Source organism: Pithys albifrons, chromosome 23 (genome assembly GCF_047495875.1).
Source record: "Pithys albifrons albifrons isolate INPA30051 chromosome 23, PitAlb_v1, whole genome shotgun sequence".
In the NCBI taxonomy this organism is placed as follows: Eukaryota; Metazoa; Chordata; class Aves; order Passeriformes; family Thamnophilidae; genus Pithys; species Pithys albifrons.
The window spans coordinates 1,461,621-1,483,693 of record NC_092480.1 but is presented as its reverse complement, the minus strand read 5'-3'; the positions used below and the strand labels follow the sequence as shown (position 1 = coordinate 1,483,693).

Here is a 22,073-nt window from a genome sequence, read left to right as displayed (position 1 = left end):
GGAGGAGACACTTCCACCTGCCCCCCATGACCACCCCTGGCTGGGTTTTCTGGTGCTGGTGCCTCCCCCAGATCAGATTTTTCTGCTCAGAGGTGACCTCAGCACTGTCTGGAACTCCCTGAAGAGAAGTTCTGGCCAGATGGAGGTTGGTCTCTTCTCCCAGGCACTCAGCAATAGGACAAGGGGGCACGATGGGCTCAAGCTCTGCCAGGGGAAATTGAAGTTGGAGAGCAGAAAAAATTCTTTGCAGAGAGAGTGCTCAGGGATTGGAATGGGCTGCCCAGAGAGGGGGTGGATTCCCCATCCCTGGAGGTTTTTCAGCTGAGCTTGGCTGTGGCACTGAGTGCCATGATCTGGTAAAGGGACTGGAGTTGGACCAAGGGTTGGACTTGATGATCTCGGAGGTCTTTTCCAACTCAATCCATTCTATGGATGTGGCACTGAGTGAGAATCCACCACATCTTGATCCAACCCCACTGTGATCACCAGCCCAGGGCACTCTGTGCCCTGGGCTGATGATCACAGTGGGGTTGGATCAAGGGTTGGACTTGATGATCTCAGAGATCTCTTCCAACCCAATCCATTCTATGATTCTGTGATTCTAAATCTGTGACCAAAAACGTCTGGGAATCTCTGGTGTCCTTTGAGCTCTTTTCTGGGAGTGCCCTCACTTCTGTTTGCTTGCAGCAGTGGGGATAAGGACAGTTCTGATGTTACTAAAAATAAACTACAATCATGTAGTTGTTGATAACATGTAAATGTTGATATGCCAATTAAAATGTTCCCTGTAATTGCAGCCATTTATTTGGGCTGCATTAATGTGCAAACATGTAATTTGTTAAAATAAAGTGAATGTTTGTCCTTCTAGCACAGGTTTGGTAACCAGTTACTGTGTGTGAAAAGTTGTTACTGATATAAACTATTCTGCAACTGCTGCTCTTTATGTTCACTTCCTGTGTTTTTCCTGTTATTTACCTCCAGCACAGCTGAATGTTTGTAAACAAATGAGGTAACCTGGAGAATTTCAAGTGTTCAGCCATCAGAAATGTTTTTGGAAACAGAATCCTTCAGTGTGTGTGTGTGAACTCCTTTGTTCAGCCATCCCTAAGCCAGGGAAGGTTTTCCTTCTCTCCTGTTCTGAAGTGCTCAGCTGAGTGCAGGCACTTCCTGAAGCCCAGCTAAGGCACAAGGCTTTGGACAGGAGTGATAAACAAGTGGATAAGGAATATTCCTTGGCTTCCTGCAGCATTCACTGCTTTGTTTAAACCCTGCACTTGTTCAGGGTCAGAAACTGCTTGGCTGATCATACCCAGATTTCCACACACCATGCCAGCAATAGGGGAGTATAGACCTGAAATGGCTTGTCCTTTTGTCTATCAAATATTGCACACTTTGGAGTTCTTCACAAACAGGACAGGAGTTTCCAAGTGTTAAGATCTGCCACACAGCTCAGCAGCTTTGGGCTTGCTGACTGTACCCACTTGGCACTAATGCATTGCTGTGAGATTCCACTTCACCTGCTGGGAAGGCACACAAATACTGCACACTCACCCTTAATGACTCAGAATTGAATTCTTGCTGTTATTTCCATGTAATCAAAATCCCAAAATCATTAGCAGGTTTTACTCAATCTTCCATTTTCCCAAACAGTAAAAAATACCCTGTTTTTTTGCCCAAGTTGTAGATGGATTCAGTGATTGATAACAGCATGGTGTGTGCTTTTTCCCCTGCACTAACATAAACTGTTATATTTCATGTCATTTTACTTTCAAAGCCCACAACTCCAGCCTCTGATTTGCAGTTTTTCCCAGTGTTTGTCAGCATTGCAGGGACACGATGGGAATCTCCACTCGAGAGGGAGCTGGGTGTGAGTTCACACTTTAATCATCGTCTCTGCTCATGAACCAGCGAGCTCAGAGTCTGAGCCTTCCCCTGGGAGATGCAACGTTGCTTTTCTCCTTCTGGAATGAGGAAAACACAGCTCTGCCTTCCCTGACAGGACACCAGAGCGGGGAGATGGACAAACCAAACCCTGTAGCTGCTTTCCAATACACACTTGGGATGTGCAACACATCCAGAGACAGCTCTGGGATGGGACAGCTTGGGAAGAGCATCTGGGGGGCTTTGCTTGTCCAACTTCACTGATGTTCTGAGTGCTGGGGAACCCCTGAAAGGTGGTGCCAAAGCAGAGGAGTTTTCCATGCAGGGATCCTCCCTGAGCTGCAGTAAACACTGTGTTGTGTTCAGAGGGATAAGTGCACCTTTCCTGAAGGAAATGTTTGTCCTGTGCTCCTTTGCAGGAGGAACCTGACGAAGCTGTCCCTGATCTTCAGCCACATGCTGGCAGAGCTCAAAGGGATCTTCCCAAGCGGGCTCTTCCAGGGGGACACGTTCAGGATCACCAAGGCTGACGCTGCAGAGTTCTGGAGAAAGGCTTTTGGAGAAAAGTGAGTTTCTAACTGTGCTTTAAAATATGGATGTGGGGGGAAATGGCACTCAGCACAGTGTAGTTTGTAAAATTCTGTTTTGGCATTGAAAAAGGGCTTTGTCAGGTTAAAATGAACAATGGGAGAGACCTCCTGGTGATTTGGTCCATCTCTGGGGTGAGATAAGGGGTTGTTCCTACATTGTGTTGCCCAGTTCTTTGTCCTTCTGGTTTAAATGTGTCTATTGATGACTCTTTCCTGGCTTTCCTCAGGAGACTCATGTACTGTCACAGAGTTTCCCTTGATTATTCAGCTTAAATTTTCCACTCCTTGATTTGATTCCTTGACATGTAAGTGAGCTCCACAAACTATGCAAAAGGATCTGCTTTCTTCCTGCAAAGGCTGCCATGCCCCCAGCAGCAGTTGTCCTTTAGCTAAGCCATTATATTATATTACATTATATTATTATATTCTTTTCTTTTCATCTTCCCTCCAATTAGTCCCTCCAATCACTTGGTCACTTTCATCTTCCCTCCAATTAGTCTTTCCAATCACTTGGCCACCATTTTTTCTGAACTTCTGTTTGCAAAATGGCTTTGCTGAGATAGAGAGAAGGGGAAAGTGAAGTGCAATGTGGATTTGTGTGAAAACTGTTGAAATCTCAGCTTTAATTTTTGTGTCTATTCAAACACTGAGTAAATGAACCATAGAGGTGTTCACAGCAACGTTTGGGGATTAAAATTAATGGCTTTGGTGGTGCTTTCAGACTAAGGGATCTGAGGTACTTCACCTAAAGAGCTTAATTAGTAGCCATAATATATTTACTCATGAATAACAGAGTTGTCTGAAGTTGGGCATTTTCATTCTCTGTTTCTATTCCATTTGATATATTAAAGAAGGAAAATATTCCTTTAAACAGGAACCTCTGTTGTGCCTTTTGATTATCTTACTTCTCTAGTTAATCCTTTTTAGAGAATTGTTTGCAGCTTTTTTCCCTTTTTAAAGCATCTAAACTTCTGCTCTGTGACTTACTGTTAACTCCTTCTCTACCAGCTGCAATATTATGAAATTATTATCAAGTGGTGCTCTGGTAGAGCTGCAGGAAAAGGGAAAGGAGGAAGGGAAGTTCTGGCCAGGTGGGGGTTGGTCTCTTCTCCCAGGCACTCAGCAATAGGACAAGGGGGCACGATGGGCTCAAGCTCTGCCAGGGGAAATTGAAGTTGGAGACCAGGAGGAAATTCTTTGCAGAGAGAGTGCTCAGGGATTGGAATGGGCTGCCCAGAGAGGGGGTGGATTCCCCATCCCTGGAGGTTTTTCAGCTGAGCTTGACCGTGGCACTGAGTGCCATGATCTGGTAAAGGGGCTGGAGTTGGACCAAGGGTTGGACTTGATGATCTCAGAGGTCTTTTCCAACCCAATCCATTCTGTGGATGTGGCACTGAGTGAGAATCCACCATGTCTTGATCCAGCCCTACTGTGATCATCATGTCTTGATCCAACCACGTCTTGATCCAACCCCACTGTGATCACCATGTCTTGATCCAACCATGTCTTGATCCAACCATGTCTTGATCCAACCCCACTGTGATCATCATGTCTTGATCCAACCATGTCTTGATCCAACCCTTCTGTGATCATCATGTCTTGATCCAACCATGTCTTGATCCAACCCCACTGTGATCATCAGCCCAGGGCACAGAGTGCCCTGGGCTGATGATCACAGTAGGGTTGGATCAAGGGTTGGACTTGATGTTCTAGAAGGGCTTTTCCAACCCAATCCATTCTATGATTCTAAGCAAAGCTGGGCTTCTGACTCCAGAATTTTGCATATGCAGAGAAAATTGTCTCCAGTTAATTTGGCTCCTGCAGCACCAAGAAATCTGTGCTTGTGTGACATGAATAAATAAATCCTATGAGGTGGATGCTCAGAGATGATGTCAGGGGTGTCCCTGGGGGTGTCCATGGGGGTGTCCCTGGGGTTGTCCCTGGGGGTGTCCCTGGGGATGTCCCTGGGGGTGTCCCTGGGGGTGTCCCTGGGGATGTCCATGGGGGTGTCCCTGGGGGTGTCCCTGGGGGTGTCCCTGGGGGTGTCCCTGGGGATGTCCCTGGGGGTGTCCATGGGTTGTCCATGGGGATGTCCCTGGGGGTGTCCATGGGGATGTCCCTGGGGGTGTCCATGGGTTGTCCATGGGGATGTCCCTGGGGGTGTCCATGGGGATGTCCCTGGGGGTGTCCATGGGTTGTCCATGGGGATGTCCCTGGGGGTGTCCATGGGGATGTCCCTGGGGGTGTCCATGGGTTGTCCATGGGGATGTCCCTGGGGGTGTCCATGGGGATGTCCCTGGGGGTGTCCATGGGGGTGTCCCTGGGGATGTCCATGGGGGTGTCCATGGGGGTGTCCCTGGGAGTGTCCCTGGGGGTGTCCCTGGGGATGTCCATGGGGTTGTCCATGGCGGTGTCCATGGGGTTGTCCATGGGGGTGTCCATGGGGGTGTCCATGGGGGTGTCCATGTGTGGGGCTCACACATCCCAGTCCCAGCTGCTTTGCTTTTCCCCAGGACCATCGTTCCCTGGAAGAGCTTCCGGCAGGCCCTGCACGAGGTGCATCCCATCAGCTCGGGGCTGGAGGCCATGGCCCTCAAGTCCACCATTGACCTGACCTGCAATGACTACATCTCAGTGTTTGAGTTTGACATCTTCACACGGCTGTTTCAGGTGAGACCCCACTGAGTCTCTTGAAATGTGTCTCAGTGCTTCAGGTTAAACCCTTTTTTTCCAGCCCAACCATATTTTACACAGTAAAATGACATTGTTTATACTGTCTGGGATGTGTTTTGTCTTGTCCTTCATCCCTTTAGTAATGCTTAGGATCCCATATTGCAGTAAAAGCTCTGGTTGTAGAAGGAAAAATTGTCTAAATATACACTGAAACTGCAAGGCACACTCAGTATCCTGCCATGAATCAGGTTTTCCCTTTCAAAGGTCACTTTGAGACTGGAGTTCTGACACATCTCCTGCAAGCCAGGAAATGTGAAGCTTTAGTTTATCACTCTGCCTTCCCTTGTCCTTTTCTTTCTTGTCAGATTTATTTTCCATAGTGGGGGTTGTTCAGGATGGAGCACGAGCATGGAAATTTGGGCTTCCTATCTTTTGAACTGACACAGCCAGGATGTTGTGGCCGTGCTTGGGTTGAGTGAAATATTATTGAAGTGATATTAATAGTAGGTAAAATTCTAACCCAGAGTCTTTAATAGTGCTAAATTCAAACCCACAGCTTCTGATGGGACAAGGGGGTATTTACAAGAACAATCACTCACTTCTTTGACTCTGCCTTGCCTTTTCCCATGTGATAGGGTGGGTTGTAATTAAGATATGTCTTGATGAGAAATTCCCATGTTTGGTGTTGCAATGTAGCTGATCTCACTCAGTACTTTTTCCAGCTATTGTACATAAAGAACAAGTCAAGAGTTGCTGCAAATTCCATGAGATGCAAAGTTTTATCTTCTTATAGAGAAGTTAAAAAACTTGGAAAAAGTGGCTGAGATTTAGACACTCAAGTCCTTCTTAGGGTTGAGAGCTCTCAAATTGTTGTTATGGCTTTTGGGGTATTATTTTAAGGAATATTTAACGTGTATGTGCTGGTTTATTTGTTCAGATCTCAGACTAGCCAGCAATCCTTGCCACACCCCAGTGAGTTTGGGTGGTTGGGGAACAGTCACAAGTTACAGACAGTGAAACTGAGACAGAGAGGGAAGGTCACTGTCCTGAGGCCATTTAGGAAGTGTTGGAGATCAGACTACTCATGGTTCCTGCTCCTGTGCATAACCTCATCAAACCCCTGCCTTTATCCCTGTCTCAGGAATGAGTCATTTTCTCTGCAGAAGCAGCACAATTGATAGCTATTCTTCAGCTGTGACCTCAGTGACTTCTCCTTTAGTATTTATTAAAGAAACTTTGATTAAGGGCTGTCTTAGTGTTGGTTTTATCACCAGCAAGAGAAAAACCCAAATGCTTTGTGCTGCACTAGAGTGGATGTTTTGGTTCCTCTGCTGGATTTGGGGTGGAATGAGCAGCCTGTTTCTCCAACTGGAGAACTGACCCTTTGGATTGAGGAATACTGTGTATGTTGCCACCTTGCAGAGTGTGTGGTTACTGTGTTTCTGTGTTGCTCCCTCAGCCCTGGTCGTCCCTGCTCAGGAACTGGAACAGCCTGGCGGTGACTCACCCTGGCTACATGGCATTCCTCACCTATGACGAGGTGAAGGCTCGGCTGCAGAAATTCATTCACAAACCTGGCAGGTCCGTGCTCTGGGGATGGTTCTGCTGCCACCACTGCCCCTCTGTGTGCAGCAAGGGCAGTTCTGTGCTGCTTTTAAAAATGGGAACCTTGTGTAGTCTGCTTGTTGGGAACAAATGACTGTAACTTCCCTGAATTCTGGGTTTAATTTCACCTGGATGCTTTTCTCACTTCATGTCATGTTGCAACGTTCCCCTTTGATCTGCCTGGGGGTCACTTGAGAAAAGCTGGTGTAAACCATCAGGTTATTCCTACTAGTTTTTATTTGCTGTCTTGAGAGAGCCAGCCAAAGGCTGCCCACTTGACAGTCAATCCTTTCTGCCTGTTCCAAGCTGGAGTTTCCTTCCCTTTGTGTGTTTGCAGTTACATTTTCCGGTTGAGTTGCACCCGCCTGGGCCAGTGGGCCATTGGCTATGTCACTGCAGATGGGAACATCCTTCAGACAATCCCCCACAACAAACCCCTCTTTCAAGCACTGATCGATGGCTTCAGGGAAGGCTTGTGAGTAACAGCATTAACACCTTGATTCAACCAAACAAACACTCCAGTTGTCAATGGTGCCGTTGCTGTCAGTGCAGTAATTCACCTGCTGAACTGTTCTGGCTCTCAGGAACACTGACAGCTGTCTTTGCACTGCAGGGCTGTGCTGGCCTTGCAGTGGCAGCTGATGCATGTCCAGCACTGTTTCCCTTGTCATTGATGCCTTTTAGTGAAGTCTGTACTTTGGGCAGGACCACTGATATTATGGCATCACCTTTCTTATTCTGGATATTACAATTATTATAATATATAGATTATATAGGACGATTTAAGAAGAGTAGTCTGGAACCATAACATCCTGTTTAAAATAAAAATTGTTGCAACAACAAACTTCTTTTTATTTTTAAGAATAACATTTGATTTTTTTTGTCCAATCATAAAATTCTTCCAAAACATCTTTTGAATTCAGAGTACCTTGAATTCCCACCCCTCACTTCTCCCCTTCATTCCTTCTTTCCTTCACCATCCCCCAAAGAAACCTGATTTGTGTGTGTGTGTATCTGTGCTTGTGTGCACCTGCACATACAGAGAGGTGTTTTTATCCCCCAACTGCTTCCAGTTATTTGTTTCCTGATGGTCGGAATCAGAATCCTGACTTGACTGGCTTGTGTGAGCCCACACCTCAGGACCACATTAAAGTTACACAGGTGAGTAAAAGATTCCTACAATTCCATCATACTTGACATTCCCAAGGGGGTTTTTTAAGGCTGATGTATTTTACAGGAATTACAGAAATCTTGGAATGACAGGGATGGACAGAGGAGATTGCAAAGACAGATTTTAAGAGTTCATTTCCAGAATGTTCTGCCAAATATTGATGCCATTCAATATTTGAGCCCTGCTTTTCTTGGAACACTTAAATGGGATGATTTGAAGTGCTTGATGGATCTAGTACCTAAAATCATAGTGAAATCTTTGCAGTCTCCTGTTCTTGTTATTTTCTGGCATTTTTCAACCACGTGTCCCTTTCCCTAAGGAACAATACGAGCTGTACTGTGAGATGGGCTCCACCTTCCAGCTGTGTAAGATCTGTGCTGAGAACGACAAGGACGTGAAGATTGAGCCCTGTGGCCACCTGATGTGCACGTCCTGTCTCACGGCGTGGCAGGTGAGGCTCTGCCCCGGGCTCATCTCTCCTTCACAGCTACAAGCCTGCTCAGTTCCCTGCAGGTTAGAGGTAAAACAGCAGAAAAAAGATGGAGCTCATAGTTCAGAAGCTGTTCAGGTGCCTGGTCTCTTCATCTAGAAGAGGCAAAAAGTGTGAGAAGTTGCTAAAAGGTGTTTTTCCACTTCAGGGAGAAAATAGCCCGTATTTGTAGCAGAGCTTTCCTTTGTCTTCCTGTCAGTCGAAATGTACTTGCCAAAAAGCAGGTTTACATTAACCACATGTTTAATCTGTGCATCACAAGGGCTGCTGGGACAGGTCTCTGCTCTTCCCTGCAGGAGTCAGAGGGCCAGGGCTGTCCTTTTTGCCGCTGTGAGATCAAAGGCACAGAGCCCATCGTGGTGGATCCGTTCGACCCCAGAGGAGGAGGAGGGTTGTCCCGGCAAGGGGCTGAAGGCACTCCCTCTCCCAGCTACGATGATGATGAGGATGACAAGGCTGATGATTCCCTCTTCATGATGAAAGAACTCGCTGGTACCAAAGTAAGGCCACTACAGGGGGTGACAGTAGGGCTGGCAGTGCATTTGCCCATCAGTTTCCTGTGGGTAAGGGGTGTCAAACAGACAGATACAACAGAAGATATTCTTCTCAGAAAATATTACATATTTTCTTACAACAGAAAATATTCTTCTCTCTGTGATAAACAGGGGTTTGGTGAGCTCAGCTCACACTGTCAGTTCTATTAAACAAAGGTGATCACACTTTGAAGCCTTTCATCTCTCGTGTGTTGTCACCTTGGAAGGGTGACAAGGCTGGAATGGAAAATGTAGGTTTGTAACACTCCTCTGTTGGTTTCATTTACAAGCCAGACTTCACCCAGATCAGCTCAAACTCCTCCATTTTTCCCCAGTGGTAAGAACAGCCAAGCAGGCCCAGCCTTCCCAAGGTCCTGATGACTAACAGGGTAGAGGACAGACTGTTTTGCTGAGAAAGTCAATTTGACTGGCAGCTTTTTATATGGGGGCTGATAAATGTATATAATAAAGGTGTGATAACTCTGCCATCAGTGCTGCTTCCTCCAGGAACTGTGTACAAGGCAGACATTCTTTATGAATCCCTGTGTGGCTTTTTCCTAAAACCTCATTACTGCTCTTACATTGGAAAGTGGGTTTGAATTTGGCTAATTTTTAATAGTTGAATCAACTAAAATAAGCTGCCTTTTGTGATCAGAAAGAATCTTCTGCTCTGGTTTACCTGTAGACTTATTTCTCTTTGCCTTTCACCCTTTGAAATAATGTACTAAACAGTAAACACCCTTCCTGGAGGTAGTTTTTGTGTACATATCTTGGGGAAGCAAAGCAGTTTCCTTGGTGAGACCTCCTGTCAGGGTGTGCCATAGTCTGGTACTTGGCATTAGCAAGTTCAAACCTGTACAAAGCTTTTTGAAGTTAGAAAGCTCAAGCTTTGGTTGTAAGATGAGAAAATAAAGGGAAGAACTGGCACTGCTCTGATTTTTAAGATAGAAAAACACCTTTCCAGGGATAAGAAAGGAGGGGTTAATGCACACCAGTGATTGCTGCACCAGACACTGTAGTTGAGGCAGTTTCACAGTGACAGATTTGCAGATTGTGCCCTCTGGTGTCGAAAAGCAGCTTGTTCTGCTCAGGGCCTAGAAAGGCAGGTCTGTTACTCCAACCAAACAGCCTGGCTTGTATTGCTGAGTGTGTGTTTTCAGTTGTGTCTCAGCTCAGCCTGCCCTGCAGGGCTTGCCCAGTCAAATGCCCCTGTCCTGTGAAATTGCCTTCCTTAGGATCAGTGTCACTGTTACCCACAGAGTCATTTGTTACCAATACTGAAACCAGGAGCAGTCACAGAGATTTAAAGCCTCTCTAGAGGAAAGGAGTTCTGCTGGATTGTCTCATTTGTTCATTCTCCCATCCTTCCCTCTCCCAGGTGGAGCGTCCTCCCTCTCCCTTCTCCGTGGCTCCACAGGCTGCCCTTCCTCCCGTGCCACCACGCCTGGACCTTCTGCAGCAGCGAGTGTCCAACCCCCCTGGGGCCTCCAGTCCTGGCACCACTTCCAAGGTCAAACACACTCTCTGCCCTTTCAGCTCTGATTTGGGTGGGGCAGGCAGGGACAAGAACATTCTGAGTGGCTTTTTCAGTACTTTCACACAAAGCTTTTGCCTCTTGCTTGTCTCCAGTCCTGTTAGGCCTCACTTAAGGTGACTGGTGTCTTCCTGTTGAGCTGCCAAGTTATTGTTACTACCAACATCTCTGGTTTTCAGCCTCAGCCACTGGTGCCTGTGCCCTTTGGAGAGGGGGCATTTTCCTTGCATTTGGTTCTAGCTGGCAAGGGAAGGTGTCATATTCCTGTCCAAACTTTTCTTCACAATTTTCCATTTTTTTGGATAGAAAACTAAGGAAGGAATTAAATGTGTGTGGCTGGGAGAGATTAACTGACTCTCTGGTTGGTCAGCAGGAGGGAGTAGGATGATGTTGGTGGCCTTTGCTTGTTGGTTCTTCAAGTACAGCAGCAGTTCTTCATCTGGTTCGGGTGAAGTAATGAAATCATGAAAGCTCAGGCAGAAGAAAAGATCTATTTCATTGCTGACTGGTGACTGTTGTATGAATAACCCACAACTGAATCATTTTTGAATGATTTGATAGGCTTTGAGATCCCGTATAGTGCTGCTATGAGCTCTTGTTTTCCTTCAAGGAGAAGAATCTGGGATGTTTATTGCTGTGTTATCTCCTCAAGCCTGCAGAGAAGTGTGGAGATATCTCCACATCCTTGTTAAAACAGATAAAACAACCCCAAAACTCTCCCTCCTGTTTCTCCTTCATGGCTGGGCTAACTTTTTTCAGCAACGCTGTGCCTTCCTGTGCCCTCCAGGCCGCCCCTGGCGCTCTGCACAAGGACAAGCCGCTGCCGATCCCCCCGACGCTGCGAGACCTGCCCCCGCCGCCGCCTCCGGACCGGCCCCATCCCCACGCCGTGGGCGCTGAGGGGCGGCCCCAGCGCCGGCCCCTGCCCTGCACCCCGGGGGACAAGCCCCCCCCGGTGCCCTCCGGCCGCCAGGGGGACCTGTGGCCATCCAGGCCCATGCCCAAAGCCCCCGCTGTGGCCGTGAGCCCCGGAGACCCCTGGGCTGGGAGAGAGCTGTCCAACAGGCACTCGCTGCCCTTCTCCCTGCCCTCCCAGATGGACTCCAGGGCGGACAGCCATCGGCTCGGGAGCACCCTCAGCCTCGACAACCCAGGGGTGAGTAGCCCTGGTGCCCTTGGGGGGAAATCAGCCTTCCAAGGGCCGTCTGTGCCCTGGTGTCAAGGGGGACATGCACCGAAACTGATGCCAAGGAAGGGAGCTCTTAGGGAAGTGCTTTGGTGCCTCTGGGGAGCAAGGCTGAAATCCCAGTTTCAGGAGTCAGATATTTCAGTACTAAAGCATCACTCTCTAATGCTGATTAATGCAACTGCTTTCACCATTATCTTGAAGTTTGTATGTCACAAGTTTGTTTTGTTGTTTTTCTCTCTCCTTAAAAGCTCATTGTGTATCTATATGTATAATACACAGTCATGTGTTGTTGTTCTACCTTTCAGTTTTGGAAAGCTGGGAGTGTTTTCTGTTGGGAGTTTATGTGCTTAAAGACTCTGATTTACTCTGGTGGTTTTTCAGTCCTGAAAAACCTACACACAGTAGCTATGATGAATTTAACACAGTAAAATCTGGTTTAATTGGGATCTGTTAATGCACTGGGCACTGTTACCAGTGTAGCTGAGGAGTGTCTATTACTTTCCAAAAATATTTCAGCCAGTTTTGCTTTCCTTGATTCCATTTCCATAAGTTTTTCCTTTTAATATCCCCAGCTTTCTAAATTAGAAAGCAAGTACAGTTTTAGCCAGATTGTCTGAGGAAATGACACTTGGACTGTTGCCATCCTGTCTCCCTATGCATGTTCTTGTCTGCATCCCTTTCCTCTTGTCCCCCATTTTGGTCTTTTGGCCTATTCCAGCTGAATTTGCCAAGGCCATTGGAATCTCAAAAGATATGGAGTTCCTCCTGAAGGAAAATCCCTGCTTGTGTCCTCACTGAGGGAAAACTGTCACAGAAGTCCTGGATTTCTAAGATGTCAGTAGATCTTTGGCATAAATGAAGATACTTCATTGCCACAGAGGATGTGTTGAATGAGTGGCTTTGCAGTTGCACTGCTATTTGTGGTGTTTCTGATGCCTGGTTTGGAATTTGTTTCTTTCAGAGCTCCAACAGTGGTCCAGTAGCAACCTCAGAGTGTGAACACCCCAAAATTAAACCCTCCTCATCTGCCAATGCCATCTACTCTTTAGCTGCCAGGTCTGTTGTTTTCTTTGATGACTTACAGAGTGGTAATCATGGGGTGCTCGTGCCAGGGACAGAATCTGACACACAACTCTGCCAGCCTCAGCTCCATTCTTGACAGACTCAAAGCCTACAGTCTGGAGAAGGCAGAAGGAATCAGCATCCCAAAGAGCTGTGGGGAGTGGGGGTAGTTCCCCTTGGCTGTGGCAGTGGGAAACAGGCTCCAGTTGCCATCAGCTCTTCCATGAATTCACTTTTGAGTTGGTCTTTTTGTGAAGGAGGTGATGGAAATTTAGATGACATTGTCACTTCCTTTTTCATAAAGACTTTGTGCCAGTGTGACCTTGAAGTCCTTCAAACCACTTTATTTCTTTAGACAGAAATGCTGTAAGATGGCTACACTGTGGATTTTTAGGTGTCCTTTTATATTAATTACATTTATTAACATCTGAATGTTATGTTTGAATATATGTGTGAATATTTCCATGGATAAATATGTTAATGCTTTTCTGATGTTCATGCTTGTTTCCCCTGCCTCCAGACCACTGCCTGTACCAAAACTGCCTCCTGGGGAGCAGCCTGAGGGTGACGAGGACACTGAATACATGTCACCATCCTCCCTGCCTGTGGTGCCTCCAGGTCCTGCTGTGCACAAACCAGAGATCAAAATGCCTTTGGAAATGGCTCAGAGTTTACGGTGAGACTCTGGGTGTCTGTCACAGCCCTGGGGCAGCACATTTGGGCATCAGGGTGGGGATTTTGCTTGCTTAGTTCTCTGAATTGCCCCAGTGATCCTCACCAGGTCCTGGCTAAAATAGCTGTAAAGGAAACGTGGCCACTGCTCTTTTGCAGAGTCCTTGTCCTGAAGTATTAAAGGAATCATACAACCCCTTCCCCCTCTGCTAATCACCTTCTGAGAGCAGAGACAACTGAAATTCAAAACTCAAAAGGCAGTGTTTTGGTGGGATCAGTTAATCTATTTTAAGCTGAGATGCTGCACTGCTATAGACATTACTAGAGCATTTTCTGGAACAAGTATTTCACAGAACTGTGGTGATTGCACTTTGGAACAGGAATCTATGCAGAATCCCAGTCACAGAGACAAGTGGTGGGGTTGGCCACTGTCTGTGGTGTGAAGGGCAATGTGTTCTCTCCCTCAGAGTTTTGGACTGTGACCAGCAGACAGAGGGCTCCATGTATGAAGCAATGTACAACATTCACTCCCAAGCAGCATCCTCTGCTTTCGAGCCTGTCAACACTTCTGGTGAGTGGGAGTGCTAAAAAACAACTGAGAAACTGGGGCACGATGAATTGATCCCAGTTGGAGCAGCATTACAGGCTGAACTGAGCAACATTTGCTTTTGTTGTTAAAATAGCTTGGAAATATCTGGGTCTGTGTACTGCACAAAGCATCCATCAGGTATTTTTAACCTGGGAAGAGCTTCCACTGAGTGAGGGGTTTTAGCAGCACAGCCTGAGCTCTGTGTGCTGTGGGTGTTTGTGGGCTGTGGGTGGCAGAGCCTGCTGCAGACACAGGGGTTCTGCTCAGTCCCAGGGCTCAGGATGTGCCTCCTCCTGTTCCAGATGAAGGGGATGTGGCAGCTGCCACTGCCAGCAACGGCCCTGAGGAGTCAGAAAACGAGGAGGATGGTTACGATGTCCCGAAGCCGCCGCTGCCGGTGGCCACTGCCCGGCGCACCCTGTCCGACATCTCCAACGCCACTCCTGCCTTCGGCCGCATGTCCTTGGAGAGCGACCCCGGCACAGGTCAGAGGCCACCCCCGCTCCTCGTGCCACTCATGCTTGAAACTTGTGGCTCTCACTCAAGGGTTTGGATGAAAGCTGGAAAATCAGGTTTACAAGGCAGAATTACACTCGTTCTCAGGTGTTTGGTTTGATTTACAGCTTGGAATACACTGTCTTGGTCTTGTAGTCACTGAGGAAGCAAATGACACTGAGATCACAATGAGAAAAAGCTTTCCTGACCTTAAAGAATATTCCTTAAGCCTTTTATACCAAGGCATGAGACAGGGCTCCCCATCCCTGGAAGTGTCCAAGGCCAGGCTGGACAGCGCTTGGAGCCACCTGGGATAGTGGAAGGTGTCCCTGCCCATGGCAGGGGGTGGCACTGGATGGGCTGTGAGGTTTGTTCCAACCCAAACTGTGTGTCATTCTACCCCTGTTCCGAGTGAAAGATGCCAGGGCTGTCCTTGCACAGTGTGTGGCTGCACTCAGTGCCTGCAGATGGCACAAGTGTTCTGTCTGATGCTCTCAGTCCCTCTGAGCAGGGACCCAGTGGCTCAGCAAGGTCAGCTTTTTGTCCCCAGGGAGTAGAGGACATCGTGTCCTTCTGGCTGCAAGGCACATTCTCAGAGGGAAGAACTAAAGCCTCATTTCTCCAAGAGCCTTTCTGAATAATGCTGGACTTATTCCCTACAACTGCCCAGCAACTCTGAAGGAAGCTCTGAAAAACTCTTCCTGTGGGGGGGCTTTCAGTCTGAACACACTGGTGATTTGCCAAGTAAGAGGAATGAGTTTCTTTTTCCTTCTGGAGCTTGATAGGAGGCAAGGACCACTTGAGTGAGTCTTCTGTTCATTTCCTTCACCATTCCCCTTCGCTGAGCTTGTTCTCCTCCAGCAGAGAAGAGTTTCCTAGTGCAGAAAGTTCATTAGGCTGTTCCCTCTCCTCCCTGCTCCCTCCCTCGCTTTTGGAGCCTGTCACTGTGTCTGTAGAATGTGGCTGAAAGGGATGAGAAGGGGCAGAGGGAGTCACATCCCTCTCCCAGATGAAGCACTGAGCTTAATCATTGACACTTCTTTGTTTTGACAGCCCTGAAATAACAATGTCGTTGTCCTGCCTTGCTGTCAGGAGATCTGCTAATGGAAAATGTGGAAATGCTGATTGTTACTGCTGTGGGAAGCACAGGCACTGTGCAAGCAAGCCTGACCAGTGTGGGCTACATCTTGGCAGATTTATGTTCTCATGCCTTGTGCCCTGCAGTTTGGTTTATTAATCATTCACCAGAATAACTGTCTTGGTGGTTGTCCTTTCAGATTGGCCCGTGGTCTCTGAAATCTGATCCAGTTCAGGCTGAAACAGCTATTTCAAAAGGCAGTTCAGGGGACAGAAGTGGGGAGACCTTTTTCTTACATGCACAAAAAGCTTTTTATGTGTGAGAAGTTTGTCCTGTGAACATTAGTGAGCTGAACTGCCTTGTGGTTGGTGAGGAAGCTTCAGGGAATTTGTTTCTTGAAGAGCCTTCTCTATCTCAGTGCTTTTGGTGCAAGTGTTTCAGAAAGGCCCCACAGTGCTGCCTCTCTCACCAGGGCTGCAGTGCCCACTCTTAAAAAGGGATTGTTTGGACATGACTTGTCTGTTGTACACCAGTTCTGCTGCCAGAAAACTCCAGAGTGTGCCCTGAGGAGTTTTTCCAGAAGACAAATAAGGTGATGTCAGATACTCACGTGGAAAAGTTCCCTGTGATTGGCAAAAAATGCTTTCTGCAATGATACAGGAGGTTAGAACTCAAAAATTGCCACATTAACACATGAATCAACGTGGTTTTTCTGTGGAGAGTTTGGTGACTTGTTTGGTTTACTGGCTATTCTTTTTCCTTCCCAGAAGGGCATGATGTGGCAGCTGGGCAGCATCAGATTGAATGACTCAGGGAAAGGCAGAACAGGCTGAGCTCATTGATCTGCATGGCTGCAGCAGGGTGAGCTTCAGCAGAGGAAGAGCAGGACATAATTCACTTGCTGACCCTTCAGAGAACATAATTCAGTTGCTGGAGCATTTGTGGTGGCTGAGTTGTGACTGATAGATCTCGTTTTGTGCACACACTTCCTCAGCACACTGTAGTGTGCACAGCAGTTCTGTGAGGAGAGATCAGCTCAGCTGGGGGTTCTGCCTGATTCTAGAAGGAAAGAAAGGGGATGTTTGGTAAAGAGTTACGTATTCTCTCTGTCATTTTTTCCCAGCAGGTCTCTGCTTCTTATTCTAAGGCTGATATTTGAACTCTGTTCACCCACACATGTAATCTTATTCTATTTATGTGGTCTTATCTTAATAAATAAGCCTGCTCTGACTTGCTAATTAAAAACATCTCCATAACTGTTTTGGCACACAAGCTGAGCAGTTGGAAGGAAGGATGAGGTGGTTGGACACTGAACAGGGCAGTGGGCACAGCCCCAAGGCTGCCAGAGCTCCAGGAGCATTTGGATGATCCTCTGGGGCACAGAGTGGGACTCTTGGGATGGGGATGGGCCTGTCCCGAACCAGGAGTTGGGCTGATGATCCTTCCAACTGAGCATATTCTGGGTGCCAGGAGGAAGGAAGGATGAGCTGGTTGGAAGGAAGGATGAGCTGCTTGGAAGGAAGGATGAGCTGGTTGGAAGGAAGGATGAGCTGGTTGGAAGGAAGGATGAGCTGGTTGGAAGGAAGGATGAGCTGCTTAGAAGGAAAGATGAGCTGGTTGGAAGGATGAGCTGCTTGGAAGGAAGGATGAGCTGCTTGGAAGGATGAGCTGGTTGGAAGGAAGGATGAGCTGGTTGGAAGGAAGGATGAGCTGGTTGGAAGGATGAGCTGGTTGGAAGGATGAGCTGGTTGGAAGGAAGGATGAGCTGCTTGGAAAGATGAGCTGTTTGGAAGGATGAGCTGGTTGGAAGGAAGGATGAGCTGTTTGGAAGGATGAGCTGGTTGGAAGGAAGGATGAGCTGCCTGGAAGGAAGGATGAGCTGGTTGGAAGGAAGGATGAGCTGGTTGGAAGGATGAGCTGTTTGGAAGGAAGGATGAGCTGGTTGGAAGGATGAGCTGGTTGGAAGGATGAGCTGGTTGGAAGGAAGGATGAGCTGCTTGGAAAGATGAGCTGCTTGGAAGGATGAGCTGGTTGGAAGGAAGGATGAGCTGGTTGGAAGGATGAACTGGTTGGAAGGAAGAATGAACTGGTTGGAGAAAGCACCAGAGCTCAGTGACAGCTCTTTGAAGTGCCATTTTTCAGCCTGCTGTAATTCCTGCTTTGTTCCAAACCAAAACCACATGTCCTTTTCTTCAAGTGCTGTGTTTGTTTCTCCTTCCAGGTTTTTCAGATGGCTCCCAAGTTCCAGAGAGGCCGCCAAAGCCGCTGCCTCGGCGGATAAATTCCGAGCGGAAAGCCGGGAGCTGCCAGGGGGGAGGAGCCAGCAGCGGGGCCAGCTCCTCCCCGCAGCTCTCCAGCGAGATCGAGAACCTCATGAGCCAGGGCTACTCATATCAGGACATTCAGAAAGCACTGGTCATTGCACATAACAATATTGAGATGGCCAAGAATATTCTCCGGGAGTTCGTCTCCATCTCCTCCCCCGCGCACGTGGCCACATAGCACACGCCCTGCACTCCTGCAGCGTCTGTGGACCAACTGCCTGGGCAGCTGTGGCCCAGCTGTGCACCAAAGGGGAAGGGGGGTCCTTTAGAGACTTCGTGCTGAGGTCAGTCCTGCCTCTTAAAGAGAATCAGTTATCAGGTTTTTGTGGTTCCAGATTTCAAAGCAGAGGAATGAAACGGAGCAGAGCGGTGTTTTATACAGTGTGTGTCTTGGAGTCCTTTACCCCTACCTCTTGTCTGGGAGAACAGATTTATTTCCAGGGTGTTGCTAGAGAAAGGTGTCGTGACAGGGGACCCCCGAGCCATGCCCTGGAGGCTGGGGGGGAGTGTTGTGTGCTGTGAATTTTCAGTGAATGCTCAGAGAAGCAGAAGTCTCGAGGTCGGTGTGGTGTGTCCTGTGGTTCATGGTACTGGTTTGGAGCTGTTTGCTGCTGTGTGTCTGGCTCAGGCTTTGTGGAGCAGCTGGGAGGGCTCTTTCTGCTGGGAATATAAGGAGGCCATGGAAGAATCATTGGATTCCTTCCTGTTTGCCACGGCGTGTCCCCTCTTGCCTGTAACAATAGCAGTTATTGCTGATGATTCCAGCCCTCCCTTGCTGTCTGGAGGGGGCAGGAGCAGCCTCTGTCAGGGCTTTGGACCTTGGCAGTGCTGGGAGTGGGGTTTCCCTCCTGTGTGTGCCGGCAGCACTTGCAGCACCAGATTCCAGGCAGCCGGACGTGCTGGGAGCTTGGCGTGTTTTGGAGGGGTGGGAAGGCACTGAGTGAGAGCAAAGAACTGGCTGCTGCTTCTCCTCCTTTTTTTAGCCTTGAGCATTTTGTGCTTCAATGCTCCAAACTTGATTGTGGCCCTGCTGGGCTCAAGCAGCCGTCGCTGGATACTCTTTCCTAGGAATGTTGCACCTGGTGGATATGATGTTTTAATTATCTTAATTGCATGGTGGCTGTTGCAGACTTAGTGGCCTTCACTCACATTCCATCATCTCCTTCCGAGAGCTTTTGCAGGAGCCATCTTCGTGCCAGGGTGTTTTGTGGAATTGGTAGATGCAGCTAATGTGTTTGTTGGTACCTCACCTGCTTTGCAGTACAAGAAATGCAGCAGTTCTCCTGCATGGCTGTCAAAAAATGACATGGGGGCTCTTCTTTCCATTCCCATTACTCTTTAAGGTATTGCCAGACCTTGTGTTCAAACAGATCTGGGCAAATTCTGTGTTTGTAAAATGATCACATGGCTTTAAAGGTCAGAACTTGGCTGTTATTTTGGAAAAACCTGACTTGCCTACTCAGCTACTTAACTCTGTTCATACAGGAGGAGTGGATGGTTCCTTTGGAGAGGGTTTAATTCAAGGAGGCACACACAGATCACAGCTGAGACTGTGCACACACTCGGAGGCTCTTGGCCTCTGGAGCATGGCCAGCATTATTTGCATCTCTTGAAGGTCAGCAGTGGTCACTGGGCAAAGGGCTGCAACTTGGGATATTGCTGGAGTGATTCTGGCCCTTGGATGCAGTTTGGCCTTTTGAAGAATCCAGAGGCTGGGCCCAGATCTCAGCCAAGTGGCTGCAGTTGGCAGCGAGGATTTAACAAGTGTTTGCAAAGGGAACTAAGAATAAAGTGTTTTATTGAAGTAGAGGTTTCTTTCTAGACCTACAGCTTTGTGAATTGATGCAGTGGGTTCCAGGCAGTTGGAACTGTCTCTCTTTACTCCCCTTCTTTCTGTAGTAGAGAGAACATTCTCAGAAAGCGTAAGCAGATCTCCTGCAACACTTGGAGACCATCACCACGTGCTATTTCAGGGCCAGGGCTGAGAGGGGCCAGTGAGGTTGATGCCAGCAGGCTCCGGGGTGCAGAGGGCTCAGGCACAGCCCTGAGCAGGCCCTGCCCCTGGGGAGGGTGCTGTCAGTGCCTCTTGCACTCAAGGAAGAAGAGCTGTTCTTCCTGCTCTGCCCACAGCCCTGCTGTGGGTGTGCTCTGCTCTGCCAGTGTGGCTGTGGGACCTCCTGGAGAAGTCAGTGCTGGTGCTGCTGCAGCAGGAAGAGGCAGCCCTGGCTGTCCTCTCACACTGGGTGGCCTGAGCAGCCAGTCCTGGCAGTTCCTTGTTTGTCCTGGAGATCCAGGTAAAACCCTTGTGGAGGGAGCACTGTGGTTCCCTCTCCTCCCTCCCCGCAGTGCTGCCGCTCAGCTCCGCTCGCTTTGGAGCCGCTTTGTGTCTGACCCGCTGTGTGAACTCGGTGCAAGTGTGTCCCAGTGTCACATGTGACTCCTGCCACTGCCAGGGCTGTGCCAGAGCCGAGTCCAGCCAGCTCCAAAGCCTTAACTCTTGTCTGGCACGGTGTGTGTGAGCAGACTAGTGATGCCCTGTCCTTCCATGGCAGGCTGGGGGCAATGTTAGTTCAGTTCAGAGCTGCCACAGGCCTGTCCTTGGGTTTCTGTGCCAAGAGAGACAGACGTTCCTCTGGGTGTTGTTCTGGGTAGTAGAGATTAGAGAGAGCAATCTTCGTGGCATGTATCACTGATTTTTCTGCATGTGTCCTTTCTGTGCACTGTTTGTGTCTCAAACTGATTTAGGAAACTTAAGTCTTGGCTTTTCTTCCTTAGACACGTAGGAATTTGCTAATTCCACTGAGTGCAGCAGAGTCCTGGCCATGTCTTATGGCTGTGCTCTGCCAGCTCCATCCAGGCACTGTACAGTGGATTTTTCTTGGGTTCTTTTTTCAGCAAAGTAAGCCCAGGATTGATTGCTCTTCTTTCCCTCCTTGTTCTTCATCCTTAAGAAATTAACTTCCTGATGCTACTTGGAAAATTAAAAAAACAACCCAAATGTCTAGTGCCTTTCTTAAGGGAATGCTGCATCACCAGGCTGGATCCAGGATCCCATCCCTGGGGGAAAGTGAGGAGAGCTGGACAAGCTGGAAAGATTCCTTTGAGCAGGAAACTGCTCTGAAGGGGGTGAAAAGGAGGAGCAGGAGAGATGGGCAATTGTCACTTCAACTCTGACACTCTTTTGTAGCATTTCAACTGTGGAGGTTTCATGACATGTCTGGACTGGTGCTGTGCTGGAGAATTTAGGACAGGATTCCTTCAGCTTGTAACAAAACACGAGTTCTGCTTGTAAAAAATGCTGGTTTTCCCCTTTCCCTGCCCCACAAACAAGCAGGAAAAATCCTTTGTGCGGTGAGTGGGGCTGTGGGGAGGGGCAGGGATGGTTCTGAGCAGCATTTCCAGGTGACTTACTGTGTCCAGTGCCACTGTAGCCGAGCAGGAATCCGAAATCCTTCCCTGTGAACCCCTCTGTGCATGTCCTTGCCCAGCCCTGAGTGGGGAGCCTCCCAGGCTGAGCACAGCATGTTGCTTCCTGCACTAGACTGATGACTTTACTGTAGCTAATCCTGAGGCAGGGTCATTACTGTAAATGTGTTCTGGGTTTTTTTGTTGGGGTTATTTTTTTTTTTCAGCTGAGCAAGAAAAAAATGCAACTCCCAAGGCACTTTTTCCAAGGTGCCATTTTAAAAAATTAGTGGAAAATAAGAACAGTTATTTTTACAGTTCCTCACAGAAATCTTTTTTGAAAAATTCCCAGTGGAGGAGGAGCTGTTGTTGCTGTTGTTCTTTCTCTTGAATGACAAATACCAATTTGTAAAATATCAGTGTTAAAAAATGTTGAGATTTTTCACAAAATATTTTAAAAAAAGTATAATAGTGTCATTAATATAAAATTATAATAGCAGTATTTAATCCTTTCAGATCTGTAAAGAATAAGGAAAAACAGAAGGTAAATATTCTTACAGAGAGTAGCTGAGCTTTAAGGTTCACTTGGTTTAAAGTCCTCATTTTGTTTGCAGATGCATTGTTAATGTTTAGAGGTTATACTAATGTTATTTATTAATTGTTTCCATTCTTGTATGCTGCCCACTAAGAGCTTCTTTGTTTGGGATTTCATTCACCTGTGTCAGTAAAAAAGAAAACAAAACAAAGTTTTATTTTTAAATAAAATTTCCTTTGTTGTAGCA

The 22,073-nt window shown here is 47.8% G+C and overlaps 1 protein-coding gene across 2 annotated transcripts in view; it reads left to right on the top strand.

Moving 5' to 3' along the window:
- The window catches only part of CBL (Cbl proto-oncogene), a 40,092-nt gene extending 18,019 nt beyond the window's left edge, over positions 1–22,073 (top strand). Inside the window, exons 1-15 of one of the 2 annotated variants that reach the window (XM_071576230.1) lie at positions 103–145; positions 2,301–2,447; positions 4,985–5,141; positions 6,604–6,725; positions 7,087–7,224; positions 7,823–7,910; positions 8,240–8,371; positions 8,707–8,910; positions 10,322–10,453; positions 11,265–11,633; positions 12,628–12,722; positions 13,249–13,404; positions 13,868–13,971; positions 14,292–14,474; positions 17,784–22,073. In XM_071576230.1, the coding sequence (XP_071432331.1) occupies positions 2,338–2,447; positions 4,985–5,141; positions 6,604–6,725; positions 7,087–7,224; positions 7,823–7,910; positions 8,240–8,371; positions 8,707–8,910; positions 10,322–10,453; positions 11,265–11,633; positions 12,628–12,722; positions 13,249–13,404; positions 13,868–13,971; positions 14,292–14,474; positions 17,784–18,064 (2,271 nt within the window). In that variant the 5' untranslated portion in view covers positions 103–145; positions 2,301–2,337 and the 3' untranslated portion in view covers positions 18,065–22,073. Of the gene's footprint in view, positions 1–102; positions 146–2,300; positions 2,448–4,984; positions 5,142–6,603; positions 6,726–7,086; positions 7,225–7,822; positions 7,911–8,239; positions 8,372–8,706; positions 8,911–10,321; positions 10,454–11,264; positions 11,634–12,627; positions 12,723–13,248; positions 13,405–13,867; positions 13,972–14,291; positions 14,475–17,783 lie in introns of those variants that run through there. The other variant, XM_071576231.1, reaches the window with a different exon arrangement.